This window comes from Bacillus rossius (assembly GCF_032445375.1).
Source record: "Bacillus rossius redtenbacheri isolate Brsri chromosome 9 unlocalized genomic scaffold, Brsri_v3 Brsri_v3_scf9_1, whole genome shotgun sequence".
In the NCBI taxonomy this organism is placed as follows: domain Eukaryota; kingdom Metazoa; phylum Arthropoda; class Insecta; order Phasmatodea; family Bacillidae; genus Bacillus; species Bacillus rossius.
The window spans coordinates 12,557,364-12,571,172 of record NW_026962012.1 but is presented as its reverse complement, the minus strand read 5'-3'; the positions used below and the strand labels follow the sequence as shown (position 1 = coordinate 12,571,172).

The window sequence follows — 13,809 nt, the reverse complement described above, 5'->3', positions numbered from 1 at the left end:
AAAAAAATTGAAAAATTTGAGATAGCTGTGATAAAAAATAAATTTTGATGGTGTGACATGTTTTAAATATATTTGACGTTATCTGTCCAAATATATATTATGGAGAAAATAGGAAGCTTATTTTCCGTCCAATATTTCCTCTCCAACTCTATTGTCAAATATATTGGAGACAAATAATTGACAGTATGACAGGGCCTTAAACAATTGAAAATTTCAATTTGAAATTATGTTTGTTTACTTTTGACATGATGACAGAAAAGTATTTTACTATTGTGCAGGTAGTGTTCGTATGTTAATGTTTAGTGGTGATGTTTCTCATTTCTCTATTGGTAAATGAATTAAATGTACAGGTTAACGAATAAATATACATTTTAATTAAAATTATGGCTTCAAGCCTACCTTATTGTATACTTCGTGTGCTTTTCTTGCCACTTGATATTGCGAGTTGCCGAAATGATACCTAGTGGACGTATGTAGCTGTACCGCTAATGTGATCGAGAATGATAAATAATGAAGAGTGGCCTTTTTGGGTTGTGTCATTTGGAGCACTGTTTCCATTTGTTGCACTGCTAGCAGCGTGCGTTTGTTGCAGAAAGAGAACTCCAAAGTGAGTATCATTTTGTTTTAGATAGTTTTATTTCAGTTCAAATATTATTACAGTAATTGTAATGTACCTAATTCAACAACTATCTTCACAATTTTAAAGTATCTTTGAATGTAGTTTACCTAACCTAACCACCATCCACAATAGTATGAAATATTTCAAACGTAAACTTACCTAACCTGGCCAATCATCCACACAGTTTAAAGTTTATATTAATGTAACCCACCTAACCTAACCAACCATTCTCATGATTTTTATGCAATTTTTAATGTAAATAACATAACCACTTGTTAAAATGGTAAAACTTCTAATAATCTACTTGAAGTATCACACTACCATCTTAGAGAAAATATGGTATGAAAAAATACATTTTGAGATTTTTCTGATAATATTTTTTACTTCAGAAAAGGGGCTCTTTAGAATTTCCACCAATAGTATTAAATACTAAGAATCATTAAATAACTAATTTTTGCAACAATTTGCAAGTGCCAACAAAATGCAAATATCTGTTTCAAATAATCACCATGGTAGAAATCATATATGTTTTTATATATGAACACTAGCTACTTGAAAATAATTATATCTCCAGTAATGAATGACAAATAAGAGGTAAAATAAAATAAAAATGTATGTTTGAATGTGGCCCTTAGGCCTGTTCCACAATGACACGGAAACGGAACAGACGGAAACGGAGACGAAAACGGAGTATTGTTCCGTTCCGTCCGTATTTTTCTAGTTCTACAATACACGGACCCGTAAGAAATCTTGGCCAATAAGAAAGAGCGAGCGTGACGTAACTGAAAACTATGAGTATCAAGTGAACTACCTGTTAAATCGAAATATATGGTCGTTAACTTGGTAATGTAGTAAGTCGATTTTTTTTTTTTGCGTTGTGGCGGTGGTAAAGTAGTCCTTCTCCGTCTTCTCATATATAGCAGGTATATATTTAACCATGAAAATTAAAAGTTCATCAAAATTCGTCATGATGAAACCCACGTTCACAATTCAAATTTCAAAACAAATCTTGTTTTGTTGTTCACGCATAAAAAAAGTAGTCGAGAAATACGGAAACCAACATTAGTCAAAACTAATATCTTAATTAACATGAACGCGCAACTGTAGCTTGACAACTGCAGTGAATAAATAACGTGCTCCTATTGGTCTAACGGAGTAACGTAAACGGAAGACTTCAGCACTGCTGAGTAGGTCCGTACGGGTCCGTCTCCGTTTGCGTGCTATTGTAGAGGCTCTGTTCCGTGAAATCCGTCTTCGTTTCCGTGTTCCGTCTCCGTTTCCGTGTCATTGTGGAACGGGCCTTAACAGTAGCTTCACTGAGAAATGTGAGTTAATAATATATTAACTTTTAGAGACAGATATTGCCTTTTATCATGCATTGTATAACAAACTAGTTTAAAATTTTTAAAAATTTGAATCATTCATAGTTTTTCATCCTGCAATGCATGCATTTTTATAATTTAAAAATAAGTGAGTAAATGAAAAGTTCTAACAAGCTCAGTCAATTAATAAACATTAACAGTTTCAACACCTTGCAAACATATTGTTTGAAGAGTTTGGCATGTGTTTGTGAATCTGGCTATATTTATAAGGTTTGTTTGACTCGAGGTCTCTCGTGCTCCTCGGGAGTTGAAAGAGTTGGGAGCGAGTTGACCTGCGGGCAAAAAGAGTCGGTAACTTTTAATACACGAAGAAAACGCTATTTGTTGTAAAACAATGATGGCGGAAAATATATCAGACATAGTGAGAATTTTGTTTGGAAATGAAAATTCATCTGAAGATGAAGCTGCTATTGATTTACCATATATTGGACTACAAATTATGAGAGAGCTTGATGAAGGTAAAAAATATAAATATTGCTTTTTGATTTTAAGCCGCCTGTGGTATGCATAAGCTAACCTGTACTAGGAAACGATTGCAAAACTTGTGATTATTAAATAAAGGACGCCAAATAAGTTATATTGAAATGTTTTTCCGCTTCAATATCGTCATCTATTAAAACATTACCATCATGAACAAATGTAGCTTGATAACATATTGACTCCATCGTGAAAGTCGCGCCAAAACAACCAGCAGACGACTTGCCCTCGCAACTCTTCCTCGAGAGGAGCAGCATCGAGAGCATGACCTGAGTGACCTGAGAGCAACTTGCCCCCGCGAGTAAAACCACCATCCGCCATTCTGCGTCCGAGAGTTGACAGGTCAAAAAGAGACCTCGAAACAAACCTATAGAGTATCTTTTCTCTACCAGATTTGTCTTCTTTGGTTTGTTGTTTTGCTGCGAAGTAACCAATATTTCTTGCTGTGTTATTTAGGCTGGCTTATTGGTGCATATTTCTTCGTGTACACTAGTATTAGAGCCCCCCAAGGTAGAATGTGTTGCATAGCTGCAAACTTGTACTTTAGCTAGATTTCGAAGAAATACTACCTATTGTAGCCGTTACCATGGTGCAACTTAGGAAAATTTTTAGGTATAAAGTTTTTCATTTCATGGTCCATAGACCCCAAAACCATCGTCAACTCACAAGTTTACGTATACATCACATTTTTGTGGACACGATAACTGCCGTAATTCTTCACAAATCACTTTCTAACTGATACATAAAATGTAAACTTGGAAAATCTCTGTCGAGTTCGTTAATGGACAATATCCGACCAAAGGGGTAGACATGTAGAAGGTTTTTTAAAAATAGAAAAATCACTATAACTCCCATGATATGATAAATATCACATCCATTTGAATGTACTGCAATTCGTAGGAGAAATACCAAAAACTTTTGTCTATAAACATTTTTGATATGACCAAGGGGTAGAAAAAACAAGGGTTGGAAGACAAAAAAAATCATAACTCTGTAGGCACACCATTAAATTCATTCAAAGTGTTTGTAAATCTTATAATTTTTATTTAAAAATTGTGTCTGAAACAATTTTTGATAAGACAAACATTTGCTGCAAGGGGTTGAAAAATATCAGGCGTAGAATTAAAAATAAATTCATAAAATCCATACCCTGTGCACTATTAAGTCCGTTCTTTTTTACTGTAAAACCTTAAAATATTATTGACAACTTTTGTGTGAAATAATATTTTATACGACCAACCATTACTCCAAGGGGTGAAAAATAACAGGGGTTTAAAGACAAAAAAATCAAAATCCTTTAGTAAGTACGCTATCAAATTCGTTTGAATTGTTTGTAAATTTTATCATTTTAATCTAAAACTTTGGCTGAAACAGTTTTTAGTAAGACGAATCATTGCTGTAAGGTGTTGAAAAAAACAGGGGTTCAAATAAGAAAATAAATATAACTTCCTTACCACGTATGCTAGCTAATTCATTCTTATTCATATTAAGCCTTTTAATTACCGTCTAAAACATTTGTCTTGAGTAAATTTTTATATAACTAACCATTACTGTAAGGAGTAGAAATAACAAGGTTGAACGACAAAATTAAAATCATAACTATTTTAGTAGATGTCTTACTATCAAATCCGTTATAATTGGTTGTAAACTTATAAAGATTATACAAAACCTTTGGCTGAAACAATTCTTGATGAAACGAGATATTACCGTCAAAACTGAGTTAAAAATATAATAAAGATCAATACTTCCTTACTATTAAATTTATTTGAGTATATTTTAAGCCATCTGAATGTTTTTAAACCTTGGTCCAAAATCATTTATTTATACATCTACATATTAGTGCAAGGATAAAATATAGTGTTAAAATTAAAAAAAGAATAATAATAACTACCCTAGTAGACATAATATGACATTTATTCTAAGCTATTCAATGTTAGATTCATTAAGTTAAAAACATTCAAAACATTTTTCTGCGTGGAATGTTAGACAACATATGGGATGTCAAGTACATTAAGTTCTTAAATTGTTCCAGAAGTTAATAGAAGTTTTCAGAATTATACCAGAATAAATAGGTACTTCGAAATCTACCTACGCCTGTAGGCTGTGCCAAAAGGGATTTTTTTTAAATTATTATATTGACCTTATTTGTACCTACTGTATGTACCATCATACTAATTTTATAGATTTTGTACAAATTTTAAGGTTTTCAGAAATGTAGGTTCTTTTAGTCAAATTGTAATTAATATCCGTGACACATTATCATCAACTGTTTTAACAACCCAGGCGTTAGATGTTAAGTTGTTAAATGTTTTAATTAACATGTTATTTTGCTGTCTGATATTCAGTACTATAGTTAAAATAATGATATAATTTAAATAAAATCTTTATAACAAAAATGTTGGGAGTGTGTTGGGCGGCTGTTGCTATGCGCCCGTTTTGGCTGGTAATTTTTTAAGGTATTTTTATGAGTCATTAAAAGTGAGGTCACCAGACTATGTGATGGATTCTTGAGATAATCTTTGTCGAAAGCACCTCACTCCGGGTGCATGGAATTTGTATATTGCTGTGGTTTTATGAGTGCTGCGCTGTGATTGGCTGGAGAGGTACCGCACCTGCAACATCCTTTGGGCCTATGCGGTTGTGTAGCCTCGTTCCTCAGTCTTTGTGTGGACGAGGTACCAAGAGGTTCACGAGGGCTCACTGAAGTAGATAATTATGTAGTTGAAGAGAGAATTTCATGGCTGTGGTCCGGCGCTACCTCATATAATTAACCTTATTTCGTTTTTGGAACTTTTATCCTGAATTTTTCGACCATAGTCGTCGGTACAAGGATCGGGTGAACTCTATATTTGTTCCGAAGGACAGAGTCCTTCAAATGTGCCGTGAGTTTGTGTGCAACCACGGGACATAAGTGTGAACTGTCTTTTAAATTAATAGTTATTCGGTACCTGTGAACAGTCAATGTATTTTTTTTTTTTAGACGAAGAGGTTATTTGTATATTTACTTTTTGAAGTTATACTTCTTTAGGCGCGTTATAAAAAAATGATGAGAGTGAAATTTTAAGATGCGTGCGCATCACTGTAACACAAAATTAACAGGTTGAAGCTGCCCGCTAAACCGCTCATTAAGTCTCGAAAAAAAGCTACCAACAAAATAAAAATAGAACCTCTATTAGTCGCGCATGTTGGCACGCTCGTTGCCTTTGATCACTGTTTTCATATTTATAATATTTATCCACATGTTTCTAGTTTCTACATTCACAACACTTGTTTTAGTTTCATACAAGTGCGAATTATACATGTGCTAATAAATTATATTCAGTAGTGATTTAAATTGAATATTTTGATTAATATTATTTACTATTCGTAAAAATTAGTAAAAAAAAATTGTGCCTTTATACTTTTTCAAGTGCTCCAATATAATTGAGGTTAACTATCTGTATGTATTATTTATTGATATAAATTAAAATATTATTTAATATAGGCTAATTAATACTAAATATTATTAAAATATTGATTTAAAATATTTATTATTGCTTATTTAATATTTACAAAATAAAGAAATAAATTTAATAAAAAATTGTGATAAATTTAAAACTGAACATCAAATTAAAATATTAATATTTATTATTAAATTGAATGAATAAAAATATTTATAAAAATAAATGAACAAATTTAATGAAAACTTTTTGATAAAAATGAAAAGTGAATATTAAATTAAGAAAATAATAAATATTTAAAAAAAATGTATAAACTTAAATTACATTTTTTAATTTATTATTAAATTTATTTGTTTTCTTTTAAAATATTAAATAATCAATAATAAATATTTAAAATTAAGAATCTTATAATATTTAGTACAAATTATGTCATATATATTTATTATTCTCTAAATTTTATTAATTTTATTTTTTAAATTTAAACTGAACTTTATTGACTGTGTTGACTTATCTTTTTCCAGCCCTTTTATTACTTTATTGTAATTAATTATTTGCATACAATTAAAAACTTTTTTTTTAATGATGCCAAAGAAGTATAACTTCTCACGCGCGTACGTAAGTACACGCATCCATTTTTTTTTTGTGGTCGCAGGAGGGCTGCCACAATGACTAAATTTTCTACGAATATTAATAAATATACGTTGAAATAAGTTTGTGTCTGAGAGGCACTATTTCAGAAACTAATCAACAGCAGTTAACATTTTTGTTTTGTTTTTGGACCTTATATAATTTTCAGCGCCCAACTCATTTCTTCAAGTGTTAGTGAACTATGTATGTCCATTCTTAGACCAACCATTTGCCAGCCGGGTGGTCTGGGTTGCGACAATATATGTACAGAATCATCACAAATTTCGATAAGTATGAAAGTTATTTTCTCTTTTCAGAGAATAAAATAAATGTAAAAAAGGATTTGTCTCCCTTTTTTAAATTTATAATTAATTAGGTCACATAAATTTGTTATTTAGTGTATTCTATGTTGTCTAGCTGTGTAGTGGCATGTCTTTGGCTTTATGTATTAATGTTTTTGTATTGTGCCTTACATATAAGGCTACCAGCCTTAGGTATGCATGTAACAAATCTTAAATAATTAAGAAAAAAATAATAGTTTTGTTTCAAGTGTATGAGAATAGGAATATATAATGGTAATAGAATAACAAATAAATGTACCCCTTTATTAATGAATCAAGGAATTGAGCTTAGTTGCATTTTGAAAGGAGATGAGAATCTAATGAAGGATTGCTAGGATGAGTGGGTGTGAGATGTGGGAGTGCTCTGGAAAAAACCCACCAGTGTACGACAATGTCTGCCACGTTTCCCATTTACGAGAAACCCAGGCTGGACCCCTTGTTGGGAGGCGAGTCATCTGACCACTCAGCAGTGCCTTCATACTGGTAGATATAATGTTTGTGAAATTTATATATCATAAAAATCAATGTGTGTATTTATGTTCCCTATGGACTCCAAAATAGTTAGACCGATTTTGATTAAATTTTCAGGCAATCTTCAGATTAGCCCAGCGGGTGATCCTGTGAAGTTTGGTAGCAATGAGATCAACAGAATTGTTATTATTATTAGTATTTTTTGCAATTTTGTGTCACATTTTCAATACAAATTAATACAAAATTAGTTTTTTTTTTAATTGAACATTCACAATTAAAAGCGATATTAGGGTCACTAATCTAGAAATAATTTTAGTTGTTTGGAATCGGAAGAAGCAGTTATGAGAGTTTAAACTCCAGGTTATTTTTTAATGTAGCTAACTGTACCTAACAACTGAGACCTAATATTCTCGGGTGAGTCTGACACGTCTTTGTAAAATTTACAGATGGTTATTTTTGATGTTGGCAGCAATGGTGTAGGTTGGTCTGCATGCAAGTTGTATGGTTGACTCTACTGTTGGCGTGATGCAGTTGGTAAGTTTGCGGAAGAGCTGGCCTGATGAGGGTCGCTGGTGCTTGCCATCTGCTGCAGGAATGAGTTGTTGGGGCTGGCTGGCATGGTGACCATCACCAACCCGGAGGAGAATGCAGACCAGAACCACCAGCAGAGCGACGGGCTGCGGTCCTCTGAGTGGGTGGACGGCTCTCATGCCGAGGCAGCTCAGCCAAACAAGAGGTTCAGTGGTGCTCTTTAAGAAACTTTAGATTGGATAAATTGAAGCTCCGGGACTTTGCATTGCTAAATTGCCCTTTGGCGATAGTGTTTGTTGTGTTGGTCGTTTACCAATTTGAATATCCTGGTAATTTTTCCTTTTTGGGGTTTCATTAAAAATCAAAAATTCATGATTTTTTATCATTGAACGAACATTTAAAAAATAGAGTGCTACATAACATTTGTTATAAAAGGACCTGTTTTGAAAAATTTCTTTAAATATCAACATTGTTTGTAGCCTGGCTTAAGAGTGAGCATTATTTAAAAAATGTTTGGCAGATGTTAATGAAATGTTGTAGGCCTACAAAGATTTTTTTTGAGTCATTTTAGTTGCCTTATGAAATTTGGTAGATTTTGTTTCTCATTTTTTTTTTTTTTTAATTGAGATGTTTGATTTTTAATTAGGATAATGTAAGGCTTTTTAATAAATAATCCAGGGGAGACACAAGTCTGGTATTCTAACCATGTATGTATACAACCTTATTTTGTACCAAGATAAAGTTTCATTGTCAAAAATGCAGTAATTATAATATAAAATAATTGAAATGTAACTCCCTATTTAATGCCCAAGTGCTATCTTCTAGGGAAATGCATCTCAAAAATTACCTAATGCTTGGAAGAAAAAAAAATTGGACCATGACACACACACACACACACACACACACACACATCAATGTTCTACTAAGCTTTAACACAATATTGCCTCTGGACACTTTCGAATGAAGAGGGGAGGGGTCCCTTCACTCCACCCTTTACATTTCCTCGAAACTTTTGTTGTTGAATTATGAGTTTGATTCAAATCCAGCTAGAAAACACATTTTGAACAATAACTACAACTACAGAAATACATCCTCACAAATAACAGACTATTATGGAAACAATAGATGTCACACTTATAACACAGTTCAGGTCATTAACAGCCATAACAATATTTACAATCATTCGCCTAAATCCTTAAGGTGCCCGTCCAGCCAGGGTTGTATGTGTGTTAGTGAGGCGAGATGATAATCGCGACGCTTGCTGGTGTTTCTAGCGCGGTGTCTCCTCCAAGAGCAAGGTTCTGAACTGGCACGCAGTCTTCCCATCGTCCGTTGGACAACTATGAAATTTGAGTTGTGACTGTTAACATTAGAAGGTGGAGAAATGAAGACAGAGGGTAATGCAGCTCTTGCATGTTTCAAGAATCTTTACGGGCGTTATTCTGAAAACACAGTTTGAAAATGAAATACGAAACAGAACTAACCATCTGGTCTCAGCTCATTAAATGCTTTTCGGAAACAGCTATATTGGGCAGTTTTCAAAATGCGTGGTTTTTTCTGAAGATCTGCACACCGTATGTGTACCCAGGTAGTCGGGCCACGTAACACGAAAATAACATTTTTCACGTGTGGCTGGAAAAGTATTAGTATTCACTTATTGAGCATTTACTGGGGCTCAAAGCATGTTGGCGGCCGTATTACTACTCAGGCGACTGTTAAAATGGTTAATTGCGTGTGAAGTTCTTGAAATATCGCAATGCTCGCCCACAGAATGATTAGAAATAAAACAATGAATCCATTTTCGGTTTTATCTTTCTTTTATAATGGTGCCCCTACAGTAAACAATTTCCAGACTTTGCAAGGTTTAGGTATGAGAGAGTATAAAAATGTGTGAAAGTGCAATTAATCAAGTATGTGAGTATACAAGTATGCAAGCATTTATATGCAAGTGTGCAAACATGCGAGTGCCCTATAATGTAAACATGGCATTGTGTGCCCCGCTCCTTAGCCCCTTCACATTTTCATTATGCACTGATATCTGTGTTACTGTCTGTAAAGGAGTTTCGCTTAAAAAAAATTTTAATTTTTTTTTTTACTTGGTGTTAAACCTTATCACATATAACAAACTGCATTAAATTTCACTAGTGGCAATATTGCTTTTCTTAACTGCAGGGAAAATTTATTTTGCATTGAAGACTGACACTCACCAATAATAGTTTTAATATACTAAAACTTTGCATCTCAAAACACCTTTGGCATTTACGTGCAAAAATTTTATGTGAGCACTAATATCCCACTGAATACATGACAGTGAATTTAATCATTTTTTGGCCTTGAATTTTAAGTCAGTTGGTCTAAAATCTTTCCTTGCAGTAAGTTTTTCACTACTTTTGTTTCACTAATTTTCTTTTGCTTTAAAGATACTTCAATAAATATTTGTAAGATTCTCATTGAACAATTTTTAACAGCTGGTTTACTTAATTTATTCCTTCTGAGAAATGCTTGCAACAACTACTTCACATTCTTTAACCAACTCATCACTGCTTATATGTATGTGAATATGAAATAAATTCAAAACTTACAGTTTGCAGTGTTGATAGCAAATACTTGTGGTGTCCAGTGTTGTTTTTAAACATCTGAAAGTTAATGTAAAGGCAGCGTTTGACGTAAAGAGCTGTCCATCACAGCTACCTGTAACTAGTCTCTTGCAACCAGTTTTTAGCCTTCGTGCACAAGGTTAGCGGATCCAGTGTGTGACTTGCCAGGGTGTCAGCTCAGAAGCTGCAGGGTGTAACAGAATATCTGGTGCTGGCCAATTGTGACATTTAAATGATTTGAGAAAAAAAATGAAACCTTTGACTGCTATTCACACATTAATAACCACTTGTTTCGCAGTTGGCAAAAAGCAGAATTTTAAAAACTGTGACTACAAGTTGAGCTTCATTAATTTCTTCCTAGATTGAAGATAGTATTTAAAGTTTTGCGGTTATATTAGTTATGTACTCATTTCGAAACATTTTTAATACGTACATATATTATAGTTAATGTTTGAAAACTAAATATTAAATTTTTTTTCTGAAAATTAATATATTTTTTGTATGTAGTATTGTAGTATTTTTGCTATTTGAAGTGTTATAATATATTGTAACTAAAAAATATGGTAAACTTTGGCCAATTAGCATTGGTTTAGCAATTTACTGCATTGGTTTATAGCTATTTGACATGCCACACCGCTAGATGCCACTACTGTGACTAGTTCCACGCACTTATAAAAAGAGGTACACTCCATACCGTCAGGTTCGCTGGCATCACCTGTGTCGCATGTTTTTTACCAGTTTCCAATATTGTTGTACGGTGTTATCAAATAACAACGTAGATAAAACGGGAAGAGTAGAAGTAATCAAAGCAATATTCAATATTTTGAGCCATAATTTTTTTTAACAGTAAATTGATTAACAAATGGAATAATAATGTTGTAGTTATAATTTTAAGAGCAGAACATTTTGTTATTTGTAAAAGTAATGTAAACAAGGGTAGGATATAGTTTATGCACATCCAACTATAATGTGGAATTTGCATTTTTCTTAAATGCTATGGTTTGAATTGATAGTGTTTAAGTAAGGATGTTTATTCACATTTACACATTTCTTATATTAGATGTTGATGAATGATTATTATCTATATGCCTGCAGGTCAACAACAACGGCCAACAGAAGTCTCCCAGACATCCCGGTGTATTCGGACCGTCTTCGCGTCGAAGATGGTTCCACGCTCTGGGAGAACGAGGTGAATGGGGACACCAGCTCCGAGTTGTACGCAACTGTGGAAGAGAACAAACGTGTCACAGAATCTCTTATCCACAATAGTAAGTAGTATATGGCGTGCTTCATATGAGTTCTCTTTTCTAACAGTTCTAATGCAAATATCCTGTCAAAACCCCTTGAGCCATATTTATGGTCTCTTCTGGTTTCTCGACTTATCCATACCACTCCAACATAATTTGTAACTGTGCAAAGATTAAATGTGTTGGAAAAAAAAAACTCTTACTTCAGCAGTTGTTTCGAACTGATGCCTGTAGCACCTTTCACCTTTACTTCCCTGGAAGTAATCTTTAATATTTGCATTTATCATTGAGTTAAGTACGTACTGTATAAGTTAGTATAAAAATTGTGTTTACTTTGATTGTTATATGTTATGTATTGTGGTGGTACAGCCCAAAAAATTGACATAATATTAACTTTTAGTAATGTCATAGAGTAAATTTTTTGTTTGGTATATGAATAAGTAGTCTATGAGAATCAGCATGCTCTAAGTAAATTATAGTCATATCAATGCTGGCCATGACATATTTTGGTTTTGTTTGCATATTTGTTTTTTAAGTGGAATTTAATGATTTTCTATGTGTAAAGTAAATTTATTTATTTTAAAAATTTAGTGTTTTTCAAACATTTTTATAGGTTAGAATGGTTGGATAGACTTTGATCGAAGGAAGCTAATACCCAACTTGAGGTAGCCCGAAATATTTTTCATAGCAAAGACAATAGTTTACTTCGATGAGATTTATGGTCCAGATTAAACTTTATTATATTAAATTATGTGAAGAATATATGACAAATAATACAAAAGGACTCTTGGTGAAGTCGTTACATATGTACATGTGAAGAACATAGATCTTTGTTAAACTGTTCTACAAAATATTGTACTTCAAGAAAAATACTTGAATTGCCAACTTCTGGACTAGTCATAATGAAAATACAGCTTCGTCAGTCCAATTATGTGCTTTTCTAAATAACCTGGAGTCTGCAAATGCCGAAGACATTCTTCAGTCTCAGTGAGTATCCCAAGATAGACAGAACTGTTGCTGTCTACAAGAATACATTGAAGATGTTCTACAGCTTTATTTAGTGTCCAAGAATACACTGAACTTTCTGCTGCTGCATATTGAGAATACGTCTTGTTCTGTAAGATGTTTGGTCAAGGATTGTGACTACATTGTGGTGTTAGATAAATGGTCAAAACTATATCCTTTTAATGCATATTTCAACTGTGTTTAGTTTAGTTTCATATTTGGTGATTTGGAACATGGTAATTTCATACAAGGAAATTTCAATCCTTTTCAGTATCACATCCGTTTATGTGCAAATTGTCTGATCAGTTTGTTGAAATTAAACACATTGTTCATCTTTTGAGATTTGATTACACTTTATTTCAATTTCAATGATCATTTTAAAGATAATGACATAATGAGTGATAATTTCTTGGATTAGAACACATTATTTACCTGATTTTTCTAATTTTATGATTGAAAATATTTGAAACTTTTCAGTTAAACTAAATTTAGTACTGACATCTCAGGTGCATTCTATAGTATCTCTAAATGATAAATATTTAAATAGTTTTTATAAATAGTTCAATTTTATATAAAGTTGGCATGCCAACGTGTGGCAAGAAATAGAAATTCTACAGTATAAACCAGGAAGTCTCACATGTACATAGTCTGCCAGATTCCAAAATGCACATTGTGTTTGTGTTAAGCACTGAATGAATTTGTAACATTTACGTATGTGGTTTGTTCCCAGATGTGCAGGCAACTCCCAGCGTGGCACAGAAGCGTGACATGTTCAGAGAAGAGCAGAAAAGTAGCGAACAAAGCTCCCTGAGTCAGACAGACGACAATTTCTCCCCGTACTCGCAGCTCAAGTCGGAGCACCCCTACGACCGCTTGAGGAAAAGTGAGTACGACCAGAATTTTATAGGCAGACAGCCAGACACACAGACTGGTTGTACTATCTTCAGGGATATAATCACTGACCGCAAGGGGTTAAATTCCATGTAAAATCAACTTGTCTAGTTGGGATGGTAAATTTTATGAATTATTTTATTTTTGCCATTTGTGTTTGGTGCCGACAATCATCTTGACT

General features: G+C 33.1%; 1 protein-coding gene across 1 annotated transcript in view; it reads left to right on the top strand.

Annotated features, from left to right (window-relative positions):
- The first annotated feature begins 67 nt into the window (after positions 1–67).
- Positions 68–13,809, top strand: part of LOC134542741 (uncharacterized) — a 41,479-nt gene continuing 27,737 nt past the window's right edge. Inside the window, exons 1-4 of the mRNA XM_063387239.1 lie at positions 68–607; positions 7,950–8,093; positions 11,581–11,753; positions 13,468–13,620. Coding sequence (XP_063243309.1) covers positions 501–607; positions 7,950–8,093; positions 11,581–11,753; positions 13,468–13,620 — 577 coding nt within the window. The 5' untranslated portion in view covers positions 68–500. The remainder of the gene's footprint in view (positions 608–7,949; positions 8,094–11,580; positions 11,754–13,467; positions 13,621–13,809) is intronic.